Source organism: Physeter macrocephalus, chromosome 8, assembly GCF_002837175.3.
Source record: "Physeter macrocephalus isolate SW-GA chromosome 8, ASM283717v5, whole genome shotgun sequence".
NCBI classification, from domain to species: Eukaryota; Metazoa; Chordata; class Mammalia; order Artiodactyla; family Physeteridae; genus Physeter; species Physeter macrocephalus.
Genome location: NC_041221.1, coordinates 28,341,635 through 28,360,158, shown reverse-complemented (window position 1 = coordinate 28,360,158; position 18,524 = coordinate 28,341,635). Strand labels below are relative to the sequence as shown.

The window sequence follows — 18,524 nt, the reverse complement described above, 5'->3', positions numbered from 1 at the left end:
TTTGACTTTGCCACCCAAAGAAACGTGCCTCCAACCCAGGTTTCTTTTTTCATGCGAGTCGCTCAGCTGATGGAAGTATTTAGGGAGCCATGCCTGGAGAGTCTCAGGTCAAGGACCGTGGGAAGACCAGACGTGACTTTCTCAGTGTGGACCCATGCCTCGTAGACACACGGGATCTAAAACCACAGGGGCATAAAGCTGCTTGTATTTAGATGCTGAGAAGGGAGTCTGGGCTGCTCGGAGTGGTCTTTCCATCCCGAGGGCCTTCTCTGGGCCAGCTCAGGTCAAGAGCAGCTTGTCGCATGGCTTCTCTGCTTTCTGAGGGGCACAGGTGAGGTCATTCTCAACGCAGCTGCTGTGGGCTCTGAGCGGGACCTCAGTGTCACTGGCGTGGGTGAGACCCCAAGATCTGAGGAGGAAGCAGGCCGGGCTTTTGCTCCAGGAAAGTTGGGACAGGCCGGGACCGGCCGGGCCGGCCGCCACTCGGCTCAGGGCGTGTCCAGAGGTTTGCACGTTAGCTGGAAGCCCTCACTTGCTTGAGACTCTTTAATTTGGGCACAAAGGTCACTGGTTTACGTCACTGCGTGAGAGCCAGGCACGCCCCCCCTCGTTGCCTGCCTCAGGCTGGTCTCGTGCAAAAGTCCATCTTCTTTGTTTTGCATGTGTGTTTTGCGCCAGCAGTTGGTTTGACTCTGGAACTGTCCAGGGATGGCCCATACCCTCAGAAGTGGAAACTTTTAGTGATAGTTTAGGGTATATGGGATGGGGCCAGGCTTCACGACAGTAGTAAAAGCACTTGGTTTTTCACTCCCCGAGTCCTCCCAGCAAATAACCTCGGGAGGTGCCCGGGAGGCCCACGAGAAAGGAGGCCCAGGGGCTCCGCTGTAGTCCAGCTCCATCAAGACCCCAGGGCACTTCCCAACCAGGAGCCAGCTCTGTGGTCCCCACATGCGGCCTTTTCTGGTCTCTCTTGGGATTGGGATAATCACTGCATTTCCCAAATATCAGAAAAGTTATTCAGTGATACCTCTAGAGCAGAGGTGAAGAAGTTAACAGCTCCCCACCCTCCTACCTCATTCTCATGTGGGGGGTCTTCTGGAAGGAAGGGGCAGGGGGAGAGCCACTTTTTTGTGCCGTTAGTTTCCAGAAACACATCCGTTTAGAGACTCAGTAGTTCTCTGACTGGATTTTTTCTTTTTCTTCAAACTGAAGTGGGAGAGAGACTGAGAAAGTATTTATATCGTTGTAATTAAATAACATTATCTTGAGAAATATTTCCTTGTATTTAATAATCTTTCTACTTCTGTAAATCTCTACACAGACCAGTGCCCAGGACTGCATGAGCTGGTGTGTACCAATTAGTCAGGGTTTCTGGCCTCTCTGCAGGTGAGCTGACCTCTAAACCTAGGATGAAGTCTTCATCAATCAAAGCAATGCACGGCCCAGGAAAGGGGCCTTTTATGTTCTAAGTCCTAACTTTTTTTTAAAATATAGAACCAAAAGTGCAACGAGCAGGGCTGTATAGCTCATGGACATTTGTAAGTGTTGAGACGTCTGTTGCACGTGCTGCCAATTCCCTAAAAGCAGGCTCCTGCCCGCCTTCTGAGAAGACAGGCACCCTCAGGCAGCGCCCTCACACCGCTCTTTCATAAAAAGCACTTGAACCTAGAAAAGCATGTTTTTAAGCAATGTGTTTGGTAAACATTCAGGATGCTCCTCTATGTGGTTCCTTGGAGTCTCTATTTCTGTCCTTTGAAGTAGCAAAACGTCACGTGATTCATCGACTGATCTAACCACACATAAAACAGGATGTAGAGAAAATCTGAAGATACATGGAAAGAGCCTGTTGCCTGCCCTTTTAAAGGTTATATGTCTAAAATTAACTACCCAAATGTGCAAAATGAGGGATATGTTATTACATAATCAAAATAGCCCAAACCCCACTCCAAAGTCAGAAAAGGTGTAACGAATTATAGAGTTTACTGTCTGATCTCAAAAGGAAAAACAATGAAGAGGAGCTGGTGAGAGCTTAAGATTTCACTTTCTCCTCCAGAGGGGAGGTTAGAACTCTTAGCTACTGCTCTCTGTGCGAAGAAGAGCACCAAAGATGTGCCTCCAAAGTCTTTTTTTAAAACATCCTTGCCAAGTCCAAGTGGTTCCAGAAGAATTTTTTTCTCTGCTTCATTTGCAATCAACCAGGGTCTCTGAAAGACTGTGTAAGATCCACGCACTTTTATAGATTGCTGTCAGCTGCCCACGGCTTCAGCACACTTTTCTATATGGTACCCTTTTTTAAGTTAGATGTAACCCAAAGCGCACTTCACTAACAAGATTTGGCATCGGCTTCTACAATCCGTACATGCAAACAGAAGCGCACAAGAGCCAGGAAGCCTTTCTCTCTCCAGCAGTATATGTGGTCTCCTTAGGTTCAAGAAGCGGGGAGACGGGGCAGACCAGCTAAAAATGCTTGTACCATTCGTCCACCATCCAGCTTCGTGGAAATGCAGTGACGTACGGAGATTGGTCGTTACTATAAGATTTAGAGGCGTAGATGTTCTCCAACCATGAACCAGGGACAAGAAATGATGTCTTGGGGATGGGAAACGCTACAGCCAGATGGACTCTGGTTCCCTGAAGTGTGGGGCTGCGGACGTGGGGGACCCACAGTTTGGATGAACCGGACACTGAAGGAGAAGTTCAAGCTACTCTGGTGGAACAAAGGCCGTACAGGGTTCACATGGCCACCAGTCACCCAGCAGCCAAAGCATGGAGCAGTCACTGGGAAGCAGGCCACGCCCTCAGGGGTACCACATTCGCAGGGCTTCTGGGCAAATACACTGCTCCCTGGGTCCATGCTCTATTTGGTTTGCTTAGTGATATATGGAGAGGGCAAATATCTAAAGCTGGAATGACCGAGGAGCTAGTCATAGAGCTCCAGGAGTCCTGACAGATCCGCAAAGGGGATTCTGTCCGGGTTGGTCACCTGAACAATGAGAAGCTCAGGCCATTATTGCTAAGGCTCCTTCCTGGTCTAACAGTCTATGCAGGATCTGGGGTTTAGAACATGGTGTGGGATCCTGCAATGGAAAAATAAAATTACCTCGTTCTCCGTTTCAGATCTGAATATTAGCAGTGATCCAGAATTTTTTTGTTTTAACAAAAGTAAATCTTCTGGGAGTCATTTTTCTCTGTGTGGTTGTCAGCTTACAGGTTTTCAGTTTTTCATCAAAACTGTGGGTTTAATTTAAACTGTCGAAACCAATCACATTAAAATATTTGTGGAGCCTTGATTAAAACTGACTGCAGAGGTCGGTATAAAATATATGTTGCATTTAAACAAGTGCTGTGTATGTATTAAATAGATGTAAGTTTTTGCCCTGTTAAGAGCATTTATACGTGCTTTTCTTTTGCGGATTGTTTTTGGAGGGGAGGAAATTTGTGCTCATATATTGTCAAATAGCTTTCATACTCTAATTTTACTTTAAGTAAAGCTTAAACGATCAGCATACTGATTGAGATTGCTTTTAGTTTCTTGATTTTCTTATTCTAATCATTAGTCTGTTTACACACCCCAAATTACATGGTTACCTAATTCTGACTACAATTTCCCTTTTTTTGTCAAATGTACATGGATATTAAAATTTCGCCCTTTGCCTTGGTAAAGAGCTGAAACCTCTACCCACTGGGATATTTCCCCAAACTCTGTGTCTTACTTAAATATGACCTATTTCTTCAAATGGTATTCTGCACTAAAATGAATTTTTACTTCCCATAACTGCAATAATATTGAAAGTTCTCTGAGGCCCGGCTTCTCCCCCACCCCGTCTAGAATGGGGATACCAGATAGCCCGGCTTTAGGAAAGTGAGAGGAACAGAAGGTGAAAACCCATCCTGCCCACATCTAAGGGACTCTTGCTCTTATCAGTCTTTATGTGAAAAGCATTTCTCTTTTTATACCCTAACGTCTTAACCTCAGAGAATGATGGCTCTCATTTTTTTAACCTCCTATGAAAGAGTATATAGAGAATGTGTTTTATTACCTGCCTGTAATCAACAAGGATGTTAGCATGCTACTGACTTGCTTGAGATCGCATATTTCCTTTACTGTTTCATGACGTTTTTGAGTTAAATCAAAGATCTCAGCACTACCTCTACCATGCTTCCCTATTACTGCCTCTAATATTACAGGTTTTTGAAGTCTAAGAGGCCATCGTTCTTTCCACCTACGGCACTTGTGATATGGCCTATCTTCCTGCTTGGCTGTGATGCCGGGATGTGGAGCTGTGCTGGCCCAAGCATTGTCAATTTTCCCCATGGGGAGCAGTCCTACCACAAGGGGCAAATCTGCACCCCTCCCACACTTTCTCCTGATGTCCCAGATGAATCACATTATCATCCTCCCCAAAACCTACTCCACGACACCCCCATCCCCCGCCAGTGGGGGCCCCACTAACCCCAATCAATTTCCCTCCTAGTTTCTCGCACATCCCTCCCTCCCTCTGCATCTTAAGCCCCACTGGCTTAGCTCAGGGGCTCCTGCTCACCTAAGGCCCGGATGCTAAAGAAGCCTCCAAAACAGTTTCCTTCTCCAGGCTCGTGCATCCCCCTGGACAGCGATGTAAATGGCACCTCCTAGAGTTTTGCAGTGCACAACCTGCACAACCATTCCCAGCCGCCAGCCCACCTCACCCCCACCCTGTCTCTCATTGCAGAAGACCTTTAGTGTTCACACCTGTCTTCGTTTATGAGGGCTGAGGGCTTCCAATCAGGAGGATGTCAAAGTACCCGTCATGAGCCAGTTCCTGGTTTTGAAACACCTGCCTCTCCCCTCTTTACCTATCTGTAAATTATCCCAAGCCACCACATCCACACCTTATACAATGGTAGCAAACTTCCAGAATGTCTCCCCTTATGATAACTAGTTTGGATACATTCACAGATACAATCTAACGGGTGTTTCGGTTAATATCAGGGAGAAAACTATGCCCTCTTCTAAGTTTTCCTTTTCAACACTGTTAAAGGCAATGCTGGGATGAAAGGTATACTGGCATTGCTTATATTCTTACTTTCTGCCCCCAACAAGCTCCAAGCTTCTTACTGGACAATGCAAGCCAGTACATACCATGCTAATTTCACAGTTCAACACACTGGTCTTTGTGCAAAAGGAACAAAAGAAATCAGGAGCCGCGAGGCCTAATTCTATCTCTGTGGCTTATTAGCTGTGAGCCAGGCAAGTTATTGGATGCCTCTGGTTCCGCCTCCTCTGCTCTAGAACGAGGTCTTTTCTAGTCCTCATCTACTGCGACATCAGGATTTGCAGAGCCGTCGATGGCAGCGTGTGAAGACGGGTGTGTACGTCTGCTAACCTTCCAAGTGGTTTGGAAGTGCCCCGGGCAACAAATCTATGAACATTACTGCCGGCCTGCTTTCAACAAAGAAAAACTACTAGAGCTTTTACAGAACAAAACAAAGACTAATCGCATCTTAGTTTCAGAACCTTTGAATCCAAAGACCAAAACAGAATGAACAAATAGAATTATTATTATCAAACTTTACATTATATTACACACCTAAAATTCTTTCATCTGCTTCACATACCAGGCTCTCTTGCTCTAATGGCAAGTGGCTGAGGAAAGCTGGCTGTGGTCAGCTCCGGTCTCCCCCAGCCCTGGGGCCCTGTTAGGACAGAGGCTCCCAAGTTCACGCATGATGGAGTCAAAAAGCAATTTCTTCCCCGTGCCTGGCGACGCCACGTCCTATTTCAGCTCTGTTCTTCTGCCTTCCCCCCTAAATGCTGCCACTGCGCAGACTTCAGCAGCCTTCCTCACCCTCCAACTGTGTTTCTCAATGCTATTTAATTCCACTCTCTTTAAGAAAGACTCAAAGCGGGCCCCTACACCCCAGGCCCCAGGCCTGCTCCCACCTCAGTTGGGAATCCAGCTCTACACGCTCCTGGGTGACCTAACCTGGGCCTGTTTCCAGTTCCAAATACACGCTGGGGATCCCCAGGGCCGTTTTTCCAGCCCTGACCTGTTCAAGAGCTGCGGTCCAGTCACCTCCCAACATCTCCTCAGAGGGTCCCAGAGGGGCCTTAGCACCCTTCCCGCCCCGCCCCCCATGCCGTCTCCTGACTAGATGAATCACATGAGCACCCACCCAGAAACCAACCCACACCGTGTCCCACCTCTCCCGCAGTCGAGTCACTAACCCTGTCGGTTCTCTCCCACTGTCTCTCACTTCTGTCACTTCCTCTGCATTGTCTTAAGCCCCCCTGCTTAGTTCAGGGGCTCCGGGTCACCTAAGGCCTGGATGCTAAAAGCCTCCAAGCTGGTTCTTATTTCTCCAAGCTCATGTGTCCTCCTGGACCATCATGTGAATGACATCTAGAGTTTTGCAGTGCACAACCTGCACAACCATTCCCAGCAGCCTGCCCACCTCACCCTGCTCCTCCAGGCTGGCCCTTCCTGTCTCGCTAGGCATTGGGGTGCTGAAAGGAGGGCCCTGTGCTTAGATGAGTGGGCGCCAGGCTGAGTCTGGGCTACATGCAGTAAGCAAGGGCTCGGCCAGAAAGGAGGATGCTAGCACCCAAAGAGAAGCAGCAATACAAAACGGGGACTCCTGATGGCGCCCCAGCCTCCTGCTCCAAGCTTCTTAACGTCACACCCCCTTCCAGAACCTGTTTCCGCTTTCATCCCTCACTCACCATGAGGGCATCAAAGGACCAAGAAGAGGTATCTTAAAAAGCGAATTTGGAGAGATGGTTTCCTCGAGGCGCTACACTGAGCCCCGCCCCTCCTCAGGGGTGTGTGTGCACGCGCGCGTGTGGTGGGGTAGGGGGAAGGGGGTCCCTTGACACTTTAACCCAGGAGACACTCAGAGACCTTGAGATGTGCCCCTACTGTGGTGGGCGCTCGGTGGACGGGTGTCCAACTCGCCCGTCCGATCTGACGGAAGAATGAGCCGCAGGAGAGGGGGCACGGGGGTGGTGGCACGTGCCACGTTCACCAGGGCAGAAGGCGCCGAGGTCTTCCCCATGAGCCAGGCCTGGGCGACACAGATCAACCAGCTGAACTGCGGGTCATCTCAGGTCCTGAGGGGGTGAATGGGGCTCAGAAGAAAGAAGCTGGGGGTAACACTGGCCCCTTGGCACTGCAAGGGTGGGCCAGGGGAGGGACCATCAGCCTCCTCAGGAGAACTGCCGAGGAGAGGACCTGAGCTGGGGGGAGGGGGGGTCTCCAAAGGCCCCTGGAAGCACCCCGTATGAGGACGAGAGAACGAGAGCTGAGCTCCGGGCAGGCCCAGGGAGCAAGGCTGGCATGAGACAGCGACTACCAAGAGTAAAACTTCTTACCCTCCGCCCTCCCTCCTTCCTCCTGCTCCAACTCCAGACCGGGCGGCAAGTGATCAGAGATTCTACCCCCGGTCCGGCCCATCTGTTATAAATGCACGGGGAGGGGGAGGGGGAGGGGGCCTCAGGGGGGCCGGGAGGGGCCAGCTCTCCTTGCATCCCACTTTGGCATGTGCCTGCCCAGAGCAGACATTCTTCGGTGAATGAATGAAGCCATCCACACGTGCCTCCCCTGAACACACTGATTCTAGGCCACCTGCATAACAGCCCTCTTCCTTGCAGCCTTCTCATCTCCAACCCCCTCTTCTTGCCGCTAAGGTCAAGCTCTCCATCAACTAGGATAACCTGAGCCAGTCCCCCCAAAAGGGCTCGACACGGATCCCCGACAGCCCCTCTGCTGGCCTTCCCTTCTGGAAGCTCCCAGCCCGACGGGAAAACCGAAAGTATTCTCACGTACAACTGCCTAGTTAGAGACGGTTACCAGCCGGGCAAAGGGAATGATCAGACGGCCCCCAGAAACTGACCCGCGAGTGGCTTCTACGAAGGCAAACAGGCTCAGCCTCGCTCGAGGAAAGGAACGCAGACTGAAAGTCCAACTATCAACTCAGCAAAGAGCGAAGTCTGACAGAGCCTGGCGCTGGCAAGGGCCTAAGGAAACTGGCCCTCCTGCTCTGCAGCGGAATGTCGAGAAGTGGTACCTCTTCAGAGGACAATTCGGTGACATGTTTCAAGCTTACGCTCAACTAGGGAAAGAGGTTAATGTCATGGGCAAAGGACATGAAAAAGCAACGCAGGGAAGAAATACCACTGACCCATAAATATCTAGGAAAAATGTTCACCATTACGAGAATCAAAAGTCATTTAAAGCTGAACGCCTTCCTTTCTCTTTTCATTTTTTTTTTCTTGCCAGGTGGTCAAAGTTTAAAATTAAATTACCCCTAGCGTCACCCAGGGGACAATGAAGCAGGCTCCGCAGTACCTGCTGGTGAGGGAGAAATTCCTGCAACTCTTTTAAGGGAAGGTTGGAAATACGTTCCGAGAGCCTTAAACAGGGTCAATTTAAGGATGCATAAGAAGATCGATGAATGAGAAGGCTCATTATAGCACTACTTATAATTGAGAACACTGGAAATAGTCAATGATATTAATTATATAATTGTTCTACAGATTTTTTTTTTAAACCTTAGCATATCACAGTTCCTCACCATCTAGCACAATTAGGATGTGATCTCCAAGAACGTAAAAGACAACCTCCATGGCGTGTTTGCTCTTTATGTTCTCAGCATTCTCTCCAACATGCTGAGGAGTGGGTCTCCTAAGGAATGGCATAGCATGGCGGTGTTTTTATCTGCCATAAATTGCATCCCAGTTCTTGATTTCGGGAGACGGCACTAGACGGGTATTTGGAAGACAGTGTCCTTAGCTCAAATGAATATTCCAAATTGTAACAGAGAACGAAAACCCACCATCTCCAGACCTCTCAGCCATCTTGCTAGGGTCTTGCAAGGGTGCGTGCAGGGCTGGGCTGCAGGGTCGTGGAAAAATCGGCACTCAGCCCTAGGGAGCTGATTGGGAGAGTGTCACCCTGGGCTTTTCCACCCCAGGGCCAAATCGGTTTTGCCTCTGGGGCTGTGCTGGGGGCTGGAAGTCTGGAATGAACCCTCCAGACCCAGCAAGTCAGAAGGTCATTACCAGGCCACTCACGCGGAGCCCAGACAAGAGGCAGGGGCCGGAGTGGGAAGGGAAGACAATTTAGAGAACCTGCAGAAAGAATGCCCAGATTTCGAGCAAGGGAGACATGGTAAGTGGGAATGTACTCTATATACACATAAGTACTCTCGTTTTACACGCATATGACAGTTGGTATTTTCTTGATCATTTGATGGTTATAATTCCTAAGGGCCTCCCTAGGAGCCATAGCCCAGATCCCTGTTTTTCTCCACACTTCCTACCATGGGGGGAGGCGATGGAGGAGAAATGCCAGAAACACTGCCCTCGTAATTGAGGACAGCACCACAACTCAGACAAGAGGAGGGGGAAAGGGGAGAGTGTATTTACAGCATTTAGTTTATTAACCCAACCGAATGGGGCAGTGAAGGAGGAAGAGCTTGCTGTTGCTGTTTAGCATGCGAGGTCTTTTCGCTGCCATCACCAACCTGCCACTGCTGCTCTCTGGACGCCCAACCCCTAGGCAGTGGGTTCTTCAAAAGCCCAGCACCATTTTGCAAAGACTCAGTTCTTTGACTCACAGGAAGGTAGGGCACCGGTGGCCGAAACTTCATTCTCTAGGCCCAAGAATGCCTTTGAAAGCCCGCTGTCTTCCCCCTTCTTCAGATGATTAACCTCTTCCAGCGGCAGCCCGATTTACACGCAGTGCACACAAGTTCCTGCTATCACACTTCTGGGTGCGTTCCCATCCGTCTGGATGGTTCTTGAACACCTAAGAATGCTGCACACGCTGAGGGCCTCTCCTCGGCAAACACACGGCCAGGCTGGGTCTGGACTGTGACTGCAGCCCTGCTTTGCAGGCCTAGGGGATCTTCCCGGAAGCCTCTGTTGAGTGCTTGCACCTTGCTTCCCCCCACCCGCAGGGGAGACAGACCGTGGTGGAGGTGAGGACTGAGGCTACAGAGGCGGGGTAACTGGGCCCAGCTCCCCCGAGTAGTGGGTGATGAGACTGGTCTTGAATCCAGACTCAAGAAGCCCAGAAGTGTGCATCTAATTTGGGGGGATCACTTCCTACAGGTTCAGCACTGTAAAGGCATCAGGCATAACAGGCCCGTCTTGGAGGTGCTGGAAAGTTTAAAGCACTGAACCCAAATCTCCCAGGTCCTCAAAGTCAGGCATTTAACCAGAGCAACACAGCCAGGTGTCTGAGTTTTTATTTTCCAAGTTTGTTTTTTATTTTTACAATCCTTAGTGGCCAGGTTTGCTACAGGGGATCAGCAGCAAAACCTGAGTAGGCTCTGCCTCTGACAGTGAAGACGAAGACTCAGCACGTCACGGAGGAGGAAACTCCTGGCGCGGATGCAGGTAGGACCAAGGCCCCAAGCTGACAGGAGCCTTGAGGGCACAGTTCTCTGAGCAGGCGCGGTTTTTGACAGATGCTGACACTTTACAGTGTAAACAGGACACCCTGCTAAACAAGCCAAGACGAACGGGCCAGGTTCACGCCACGTGCCCGGCAGCCCTCCCTCTGCAGCCCGCAGCCCGGCTGACAGGGAAGGAAAACCACCGCCAGAGACAGAAGCTGGGTCATTACCCTCTCCGAGTTCACAACACAGAGTCGGAAGCGGCTAAAATGCGAGTAACAATACCAAAACGTTTTTATAAAGACAATGGAAACGAGAAGGGAGCCCATTAAATACATCACTTTGGCTTTCTTCCCACAACGAAAAACTCGAGGTGACCAACGTTACTGTGGATTGCTCTGGTTCCTGTAGGAGCACCATATTTTAGCACCATTTATGAGAATACAGATCAAGGCACTTTTCACTATACAAAAGGTTTTGAGTACAAAAAAATTATTTTAAAGTTCAGAATTAAGCTCAACCACCCCAAAAGATTGCCGAGACTGTGGTTATCTCCAGCCCCGTATCCTTTCCTTGGATTACCCATGTTTTGGCGATTTCACCCCTGACCCACAACTACACCCAAGAAACCAACAAGAATGCGATAAAGCTCTGGTCAGTGTTCTCCCTATTAATGAGTATTCAAAATATGGAAATATACAGATGGCCATAAAGGCCTGGGAACAGAGATATACGTAATAAATGGCTTGTTGATATGACTTTTCACTACAATTATCTATTATCTCCAGACTTAACGACCACTCTGTATAGTTCAGTTATGCCTACTAACCCATTACACCATTCCCAGTAATAAATATCAATTTACCATGAAAAAAAAATGCAAACAGGACAGCTCACCTTCACCCTCCCAAATGTGGCCGGGTCTCAGGCTGTGGGCCTTGCATACTAAGAACGTCCCAATGCGACTGCAGGCCAGCAAGCAGGCGCATCCATACAGGCGCGCGCATCCATACACGCTCGCATCCATACACGCGCGCCCATCCATACACGCGCGCGCATCCTTACGCGCGCGCATCCATACAGGCGCGCATCCATACACGCGCGCGCATCCATACAGGCGCACGCATTCATACACGCGCACGCATCCCTTCTGGCCACGGACGAGCCTGCCTCGCTCCTATTGTCACTGCTACCAAGGGTGGGAGCGGCCAAACCAGTTTAGTTTTGTGCTTCTCATGGCTCCCAAGTTATTAACTGGATCACACAGGTATTAATCATCAGCTGCCCATGTCTTAATTCACTGTATAACTCAGCAACGGCTCCCTGATCTCTCCAGCCGCTCAGAAGACATCACCAAGAAGTTTTTCCGAAAGAGTTAAGCATTACACAGTCTCCTTCTGTTAAGCGGGGGACTTAAACTTTAGAAAAAGGGATTTGCAGAATCCACGCACAGAAGTCTTCCACTGGTTCAGATTTTTATCCTTGTATAACATAAGCCATGGAGGTCTGTCAGGCATCTGTTGTTTTGTTTTTAAAAGGCATTTTTAATCTAAAATCAGTTCCTCCTTCTTCAGTTCACTTCTTACAGTTCCTTGGGCCATTTTTAAATTACTTGACACTGTGCCCTGCCTTTGCTCAACTATTTGGGGATTCTATACCTTTCACACACATTTCAGATTCAGATTCACTCCACACACATTCAGGGCTTCCTTTTTATTGTTTTTAAGTAGATACAGATCTTTTTAAAAAGGCACCTATGTATTTTTGTGTATGCCTACAAGTGACATTCCCAGGAGGTTTACACTTCTGAAAACACCTTCTGGCTTTCAAAGGGGGAGTACCTGCAAAGTCTTGCTTTAGAAAGAGAGAGGAAAACAATCAAACTTTAACACCAAAAAGGAGAAAAAGCCAGGAAGTCTATTTGAGTCCTACTTCTGCGCTGTGATGTAAGAATGCTAGATCATTAAAGGGGAGACAGCACCTAACAGTCACCATCTGGAAGCTCTTCAAAAAGCAGACTACAAACTCTTAAGTGAAAGAGCACCTTGGGGTGAAGACGGCAGGAGGAATAACACAGCCTGTTAAAAAACAAAGGAAGACACAAGCACACAAACCAACAAACGTGCTTCTTCCGACAGAGGTGTGAGATTCACGTGGCCTGAGATTTTACTTGATAAGCTCTAGAATTGGAGGGAAAAAAGAATAATGAAAGAAAACAAAGGCAATGTCTGTTTTCCACAATCAAAGAAAAACATCAGTATTTATCAGATATTAACCGAATGTATAACAGAATAACAAAAGTGTAAATGGCTCTACCTAGACAGCAGGGTCAATTCTGTTCTGTGCCTTTAAAGCATTTTTGGATATGCTGGATTCTAAGGAAGAGGAACTGATCATTTCAGATCAAATCCCCCCCAGCGCTGAGATCATAAGTGAAAAGAGGGCACATTGGCAGCTTGTTCTCAACTGCCACCATCACTGTTCCGTGTGTTATGAGCGAAATCAATGGATGCTGTAAATGCAGGAGCTTAGCAGGTGAGGAGGGGAAGCGGGAAAAGTTCTGAGGGAGCAGCGTTAATTCCATGGAACTTGTTACAGGGAAATTCTTTTAGGTTTAATGCACCTTAAATGAGCTCAAAGGTATAAGTCACGCCTGTTTAAGGTAGACATTATCCTTCTGACAAGACCATAGGGTCCAAAGCCACTGAACTCTTGCAATAAACTCTGGGATAGAAAGTAAGCACAGTATCGTTCCTACCTCCTTCCTTTGTCTGGAACACTATCATTTTAGAAATTCCCTCTGAGTAGATTATCCTCCTGAATCCATTTTGGTCTCAGTTCAATTGCAATTCTGCTGATGTCACCCGACCAGGCCAAGACAAGGAATGAAAAATGGAATTAAAACTTGGGGCAACCGTAGTTGCATGTTGCAACAACAAAAAACATTTTTAAAGTTGGCCAATCATCTATATTTCCTGAAGTACTGTTTCTTTGAAAGCTTTACTTCTCTTATGCTGTGATCCCTCTAAGCCTGGAGGGCAGTCTGAGAGCAGAGTGTGTAATAAGGCCTTGGGACAGAGAGCAACTTAAACGCACCCTTTTGAATTTTTATCAGTGGGGTGGTTAAGACCACAATTTCTGTACATACTCTAACAATATCACACACAGGAACAAGAAAAAAGTATGAAATGTAAACAGGCTGCCCAGAAGGCCAGCTCAAGTTAACTAAGATTAGAACATTCTCAAAATGCAAAGACAGGTGATCACGAGTATTATTAAATTCAGCAGCGGCTATGAACCAACGGTTAGATGGACACAGACCCCTACTGCCTTATACAACCTAAGTGTTTGAAGTTGTGCTTTTAAAAATGTTCAAGAATGGGGCTTCCCTGGTGGTGCAGTGGTTAAGAGTCCACCTGCCGATGCAGGGGACGCGGGTTCTTGCCCCGGTCCGGGAGGATCCCACGTGCCGCGGAGCGGCTGGGCCCGTGAGCCGTGGCCGCTGGGCCTGCGCGTCCGGAGCCTGTGCTCCGCAACGGGAGAGGCCACGACAGTGAGAGGCCCGCGTACCGCAAAAAAAAAAAAAAAAAAAAAAAAAAAAAAAAAAAAAAAAAAAAAATGTTCAAGAATGAACGGTAAGCATTTCCTGTTGTAAGTTACATGAAAATTAAGTTACATAAAATGAAGCATCAAAGCCAACAAGAATTCATCATTTTTACTTTCATTTGGCTTCTAGGTACCTGCTTATTTGAGGCACCGTTGCATTTCACAGTAAAAAACAAAGCCTCTCCAACATATTCACACACATTTAGAGCAGAATTTAATTCAAACACTCCAATGAATAAGTAGCTACCAAAACGTGGTGAATATTATTGATGAGGTAGTGGGAAAAATATCAATATTAATGTAACAGTCTGCATAGTTTTATGTGTCCTCTGAGTTTTCTCAACCAAGAATTTTAATTTTTAAGTGAAAGCAAAACTAACACTATCACAAAAGGTTAGCCCCTCTGAGAAAAAAAAAAACAACAACAGATTAGATAGCTTATAAACTATAAGCTTAAATTGGACCAAATAAAGATCTTACTTACTATAAAATAAAGCTCAGTGCTTCAGGGTAACACCACGTCCACAAATACTGAGCCAATTCAGATGCCACTGACACAGTCCTAAAGAGTGACACGTCCCATCCCTCGCGCCGTGGCCACAGTACGCGCCCCACGTGGGTGATCCGGGCCCTAATGCAGACCAGGCTCAGCGGGGCTGCCCTGCGCAGCCCCCAGGCACCACCCTGGCCTGTGACGCGCGACCCCTCGTGGCCACGACGCTGCCTCCGCCAGGCGCAGCCAAATCAAGGGCAGATGCAGCTCGGCCACGCTTCTGCAGTCCGTTTCAAGCACATGCTCTGTTTAAACTTACCCATGAAAAGCCTGGGACACTCTGCTGTTATTCATCCAACAGAGGAGCCACACGGATTTGGCAACGGAAGCATTCTCCAAAAAAATAATCATTTGGCCCTGGTCTCCTCTAAAAAAGCAGGTGGATCTAAGCCTTGTTCGGACGATAAAGTGGTAGATCCATGGAAGTGGAGACTAAGGAGGAGCCTCAATCCTAGAGGGCGACAAGCCGCGCTCGCCCGCCAACTACCCAGCGCCCGCGCCCAGCACCAGACCCGGTGTGTTCCCAACCGCAGGCGCCCGGCACGTTCTCCAGAGCCAGGACGTCCTGCTGCCACTGCCTCTTCCTGCAGCTCCTTCTCCAGCCGTTAAATAACTCACTATTGGGGACCCAGTTCTTAACCTTCCATTAGACAATCTGCTTAGAACAGCTTTAATTAACATGTAAATCCAAACCACTGCTTGATGAGACTATCAGCGGATGTTACGGCTGGGCCACCGACAGGCTCTGTCCCCGAACTCTACCGTGTAAGCAGACTGCATAGGTGCACAGGAAGGGCACTGCAGAGACCCATCACCACCAAAACAAAAAAATTCCCATCTTTAAAAAAAACGGAAAGCCAGTTTACTGTTAGAGAGAGCTTTGAACATATTCCTCTCCAAAATAAGTCTCCTCTGATACAAATGTGTTTGTTTTATGGAGATGTAGTTTGCACCTTTCAACAGGTGTGCTCTGAAGGCCCCGAGTGAAACATAATGCATCATAGGTGAGGGAAAAAACTTGATTAATTCTGATTATCAAAAGCTAGTCCTCAGAACATTCCAGTCCAGCTTGGCTCACAGGGCCCAAGAGTCCTCAGAGGTCACTGCAAGGGACCTGCAGGCCCGAGGAAGGAGCCGAGGCGCCAGGCTGTCCGCGTGTCTCACACACTCGTCTCCTCACACGCCCGTCTCCTCACACGCTCGCCCCCTCACATGCCCGTCGTCCCCTCACACGCCCGTCGTCCCCTCACACGCCCGTCGTCCCCTCACACCGTCGTCCCCTCACACACCCGCCCGTCCCCTCACACGCCCGTCGTCCCCTCACACGCTCGTCTCCTCACACGCCCGTCGTCCCCTCACACGCCCGTCGTCCCCTCACACGCCCGTCCCCTCACACGCCCGTCGTCCCCTCACACACCCGCCCGTCCCCTCACACGCCCGTCGTCCCCTCACACGCTCGTCTCCTCACACACTCCGACGGGGATGTTGTAGTGCCGATCGTCCTCGGCGATCAGGGTCACCACCGGCCAGTCCCTGGGGGGGTCGGTGGGATAGACGGTGATGAACTCTTCAGTGCTGTACTTGGAGAGCCGGTATACCTGAATGGTGTGGCGCACGGCGTAGGCGAGAAGGAACGTCGTCCCCTCACACGCCCGTCCCCTCACACGCCCGTCGTCCCCTCACACGCTCGTCTCCTCACACACTCCGACGGGGATGTTGTAGTGCCGATCGTCCTCGGCGATCAGGGTCACCACCGGCCAGTCCCTGGGGGGGTCGGTGGGATAGACGGTGATGAACTCTTCAGTGCTGTACTTGGAGAGCCGGTATACCTGAATGGTGTGGCGCACGGCGTAGGCGAGAAGGAACATTTCAACCTGGGGGAAGAGCAAACACTGAAGGATGTGGCGGGAAGCCACGGTGAAGGATAAGGCTCACCACCCACTCCCGCCCTGGTGTCCCCGAGGTGCACGGCATGGCTCAGCCACGACCTTTCTTCCTCCCGGTGCGCCCGGCCCCAGTCCTTTTGTATATATGGGTCGTTATAAACAAGCACATCATCAAGAAGAGATCCTATGTCTGATCAGGGACTCGTGTACAGAATATGCAAAGGACACCCTACAACTCGACAATAAAAAAGCAAATAACCAGTTTAAAAATTGGGCAAAAGACTTGAATAGAACAGATATTTCTCCAAAGAAGATATGCAAATACCAGTAAGTACATGAGAAGTCCTCAGGGAAATGCAAACCGAACCCACAATGAGATACCACTTCCCACCCACCTGAATGGCTACAGTCACACAGGTAACCACTGGCAGCGACCGCTTAACGGGCACCAGGTTTTCTTTCAGGGGAAGGAAACAGTTTTGGAACTTGACACAGGTGATGGTCACACAACACCGTAGATGTACCGAAAGTGACCGAGTTGTACACTTTAACATGGTTAATTTTGTGTTATATGAACTTCACCTCAATTAAAAAAAAAAAAGAAGTGTGGTAAGGATGTAAAGAAATGGGACTCTGAAACATTGCTGGAGGGGATGTAAAACAGTGTAGCTGCTTTTGAAAAATTTGGCAGTTCCCCAAAATTTTAAACACAGAATTACCATGTGGCCCAGCAATTCCACTCCTAGGTAAATACCCAAGAGAACTGAAAGCATAGTTCCACACAAAAAACTTGTGAAAAATGTTCACAGCAGGATTATTTATAATTGCTAAAAAGTGGAAACAACCCAAATGGATGAACAAAATGTGATATATCCATACAATGGAATATTATTTGTCAATAAAAAGGAATGAAGTACTGATACATGCTGCAATACGGATGAAACTTGAAGACATCAGGCTCAGTGAAAGAAGCCAGTCATAAAAGACCACATACTATAAGATTCCATTTATATGAAATGCCCAGAATAGGCACATCTATAACAACAGAAAGTAAATTAGCGGCTGCCTAGGGCTGGAGAAAAGGGAATGAGGGCATGGGGTTTCCTGCAGGGGTGAGAAAACGGTCTAAAATTAGGCTGCTGTGATAGCTGCAGAACTTTATAAACATACTAAAAACCACTGAGTTACACACGTCAAAAGGGTAAACTTTATGATATGTAAATCATATTTCAGTAAAACCATTATTTAAAAAATGTTACAGCAGACCTTGTAGGGACTCAGAAAGGACTAACTTCAGTCTGATATGCAAACCATGCTCTACCAGGCTTGTTACTGCAAGGTATCTGTAATGGTTCAGGAGACCTAAGTAACGTACATTCGGAGTACAGATAATTTTTAAAAATAGTTTTATCGGGCTTCCCTCGTGGCGCAGTGGTTGAGAGTCCGCCTGCCGGTGCAGGAGACACGGGTTCGTGCCCCGGTTCGGGAAGATCCCACATGCCGCGGAGCGGCTGGGCCCGTGAGCCGTGGCCGCTGGGCCTGCGCGTCCAGAGCCTGTGCCCCGCAGCGGGAGAGGCCACAGCAGTGAGAGGCCCGCATACCGCAAAAAAAAAAAAAAAAAAAAAGTTTTATCTTCAATCCTGCCTGACCCAGCAGTGACCACCATCTTTGCTCTTTCCTCTCTACCAGGAAAAGGAAAGCACCAGCGTCAGCCGTGCAAACAGGAAAGGAGCACTCTGGATAGAGACTTAATGCTATTCTAGTTGTTGGCTATTCCACTAAAAAAACACTTCAGCCGTTCAGGGCGACGTAACGAACACACCACAGGTAGACAGTGCAGGGTGCGGTGAGTCAACTGTTGACCCACAGGACAGTCCTGGGCTCTGTGTGACACTCCAAACTTCGCCTACCTGTGAAAGCTCTAAGAGCAGGCTGGGCTCTACTGGCTAAAGTGACTCCATTTCTACTTCTTTTTTTTTTTTTGCGGTACGTGGGCCTCTCACTGTTGTGGCCTCTCCCGTTGTGGGGCACAGGCTCCGGACGCGCAGGCTCAGCGGCCATGGCTCACGGGCCCAGCCGCTCCGCGGCACGGAGGATCT

General features: G+C 48.7%; 1 protein-coding gene across 6 annotated transcripts in view; it reads right to left on the bottom strand.

Annotated features, from left to right (window-relative positions):
• OTULIN (OTU deubiquitinase with linear linkage specificity) overlaps positions 1-18,524 on the bottom strand; it is an 84,418-nt gene that overhangs the window by 38,765 nt on the left and 27,129 nt on the right. For 3 of the 6 annotated variants that reach the window (XM_007102337.3, XM_007102339.3, XM_028492815.2), the window contains one exon: positions 16,180-16,413. The exons of the other annotated variants lie outside the window; for them this stretch is intronic. In XM_007102337.3, coding sequence (XP_007102399.1) covers positions 16,219-16,413 — 195 coding nt within the window. In that variant the 3' untranslated portion in view covers positions 16,180-16,218. Of the gene's footprint in view, positions 1-16,179; positions 16,414-18,524 lie in introns of those variants that run through there. 6 annotated transcript variants of the gene reach the window in all.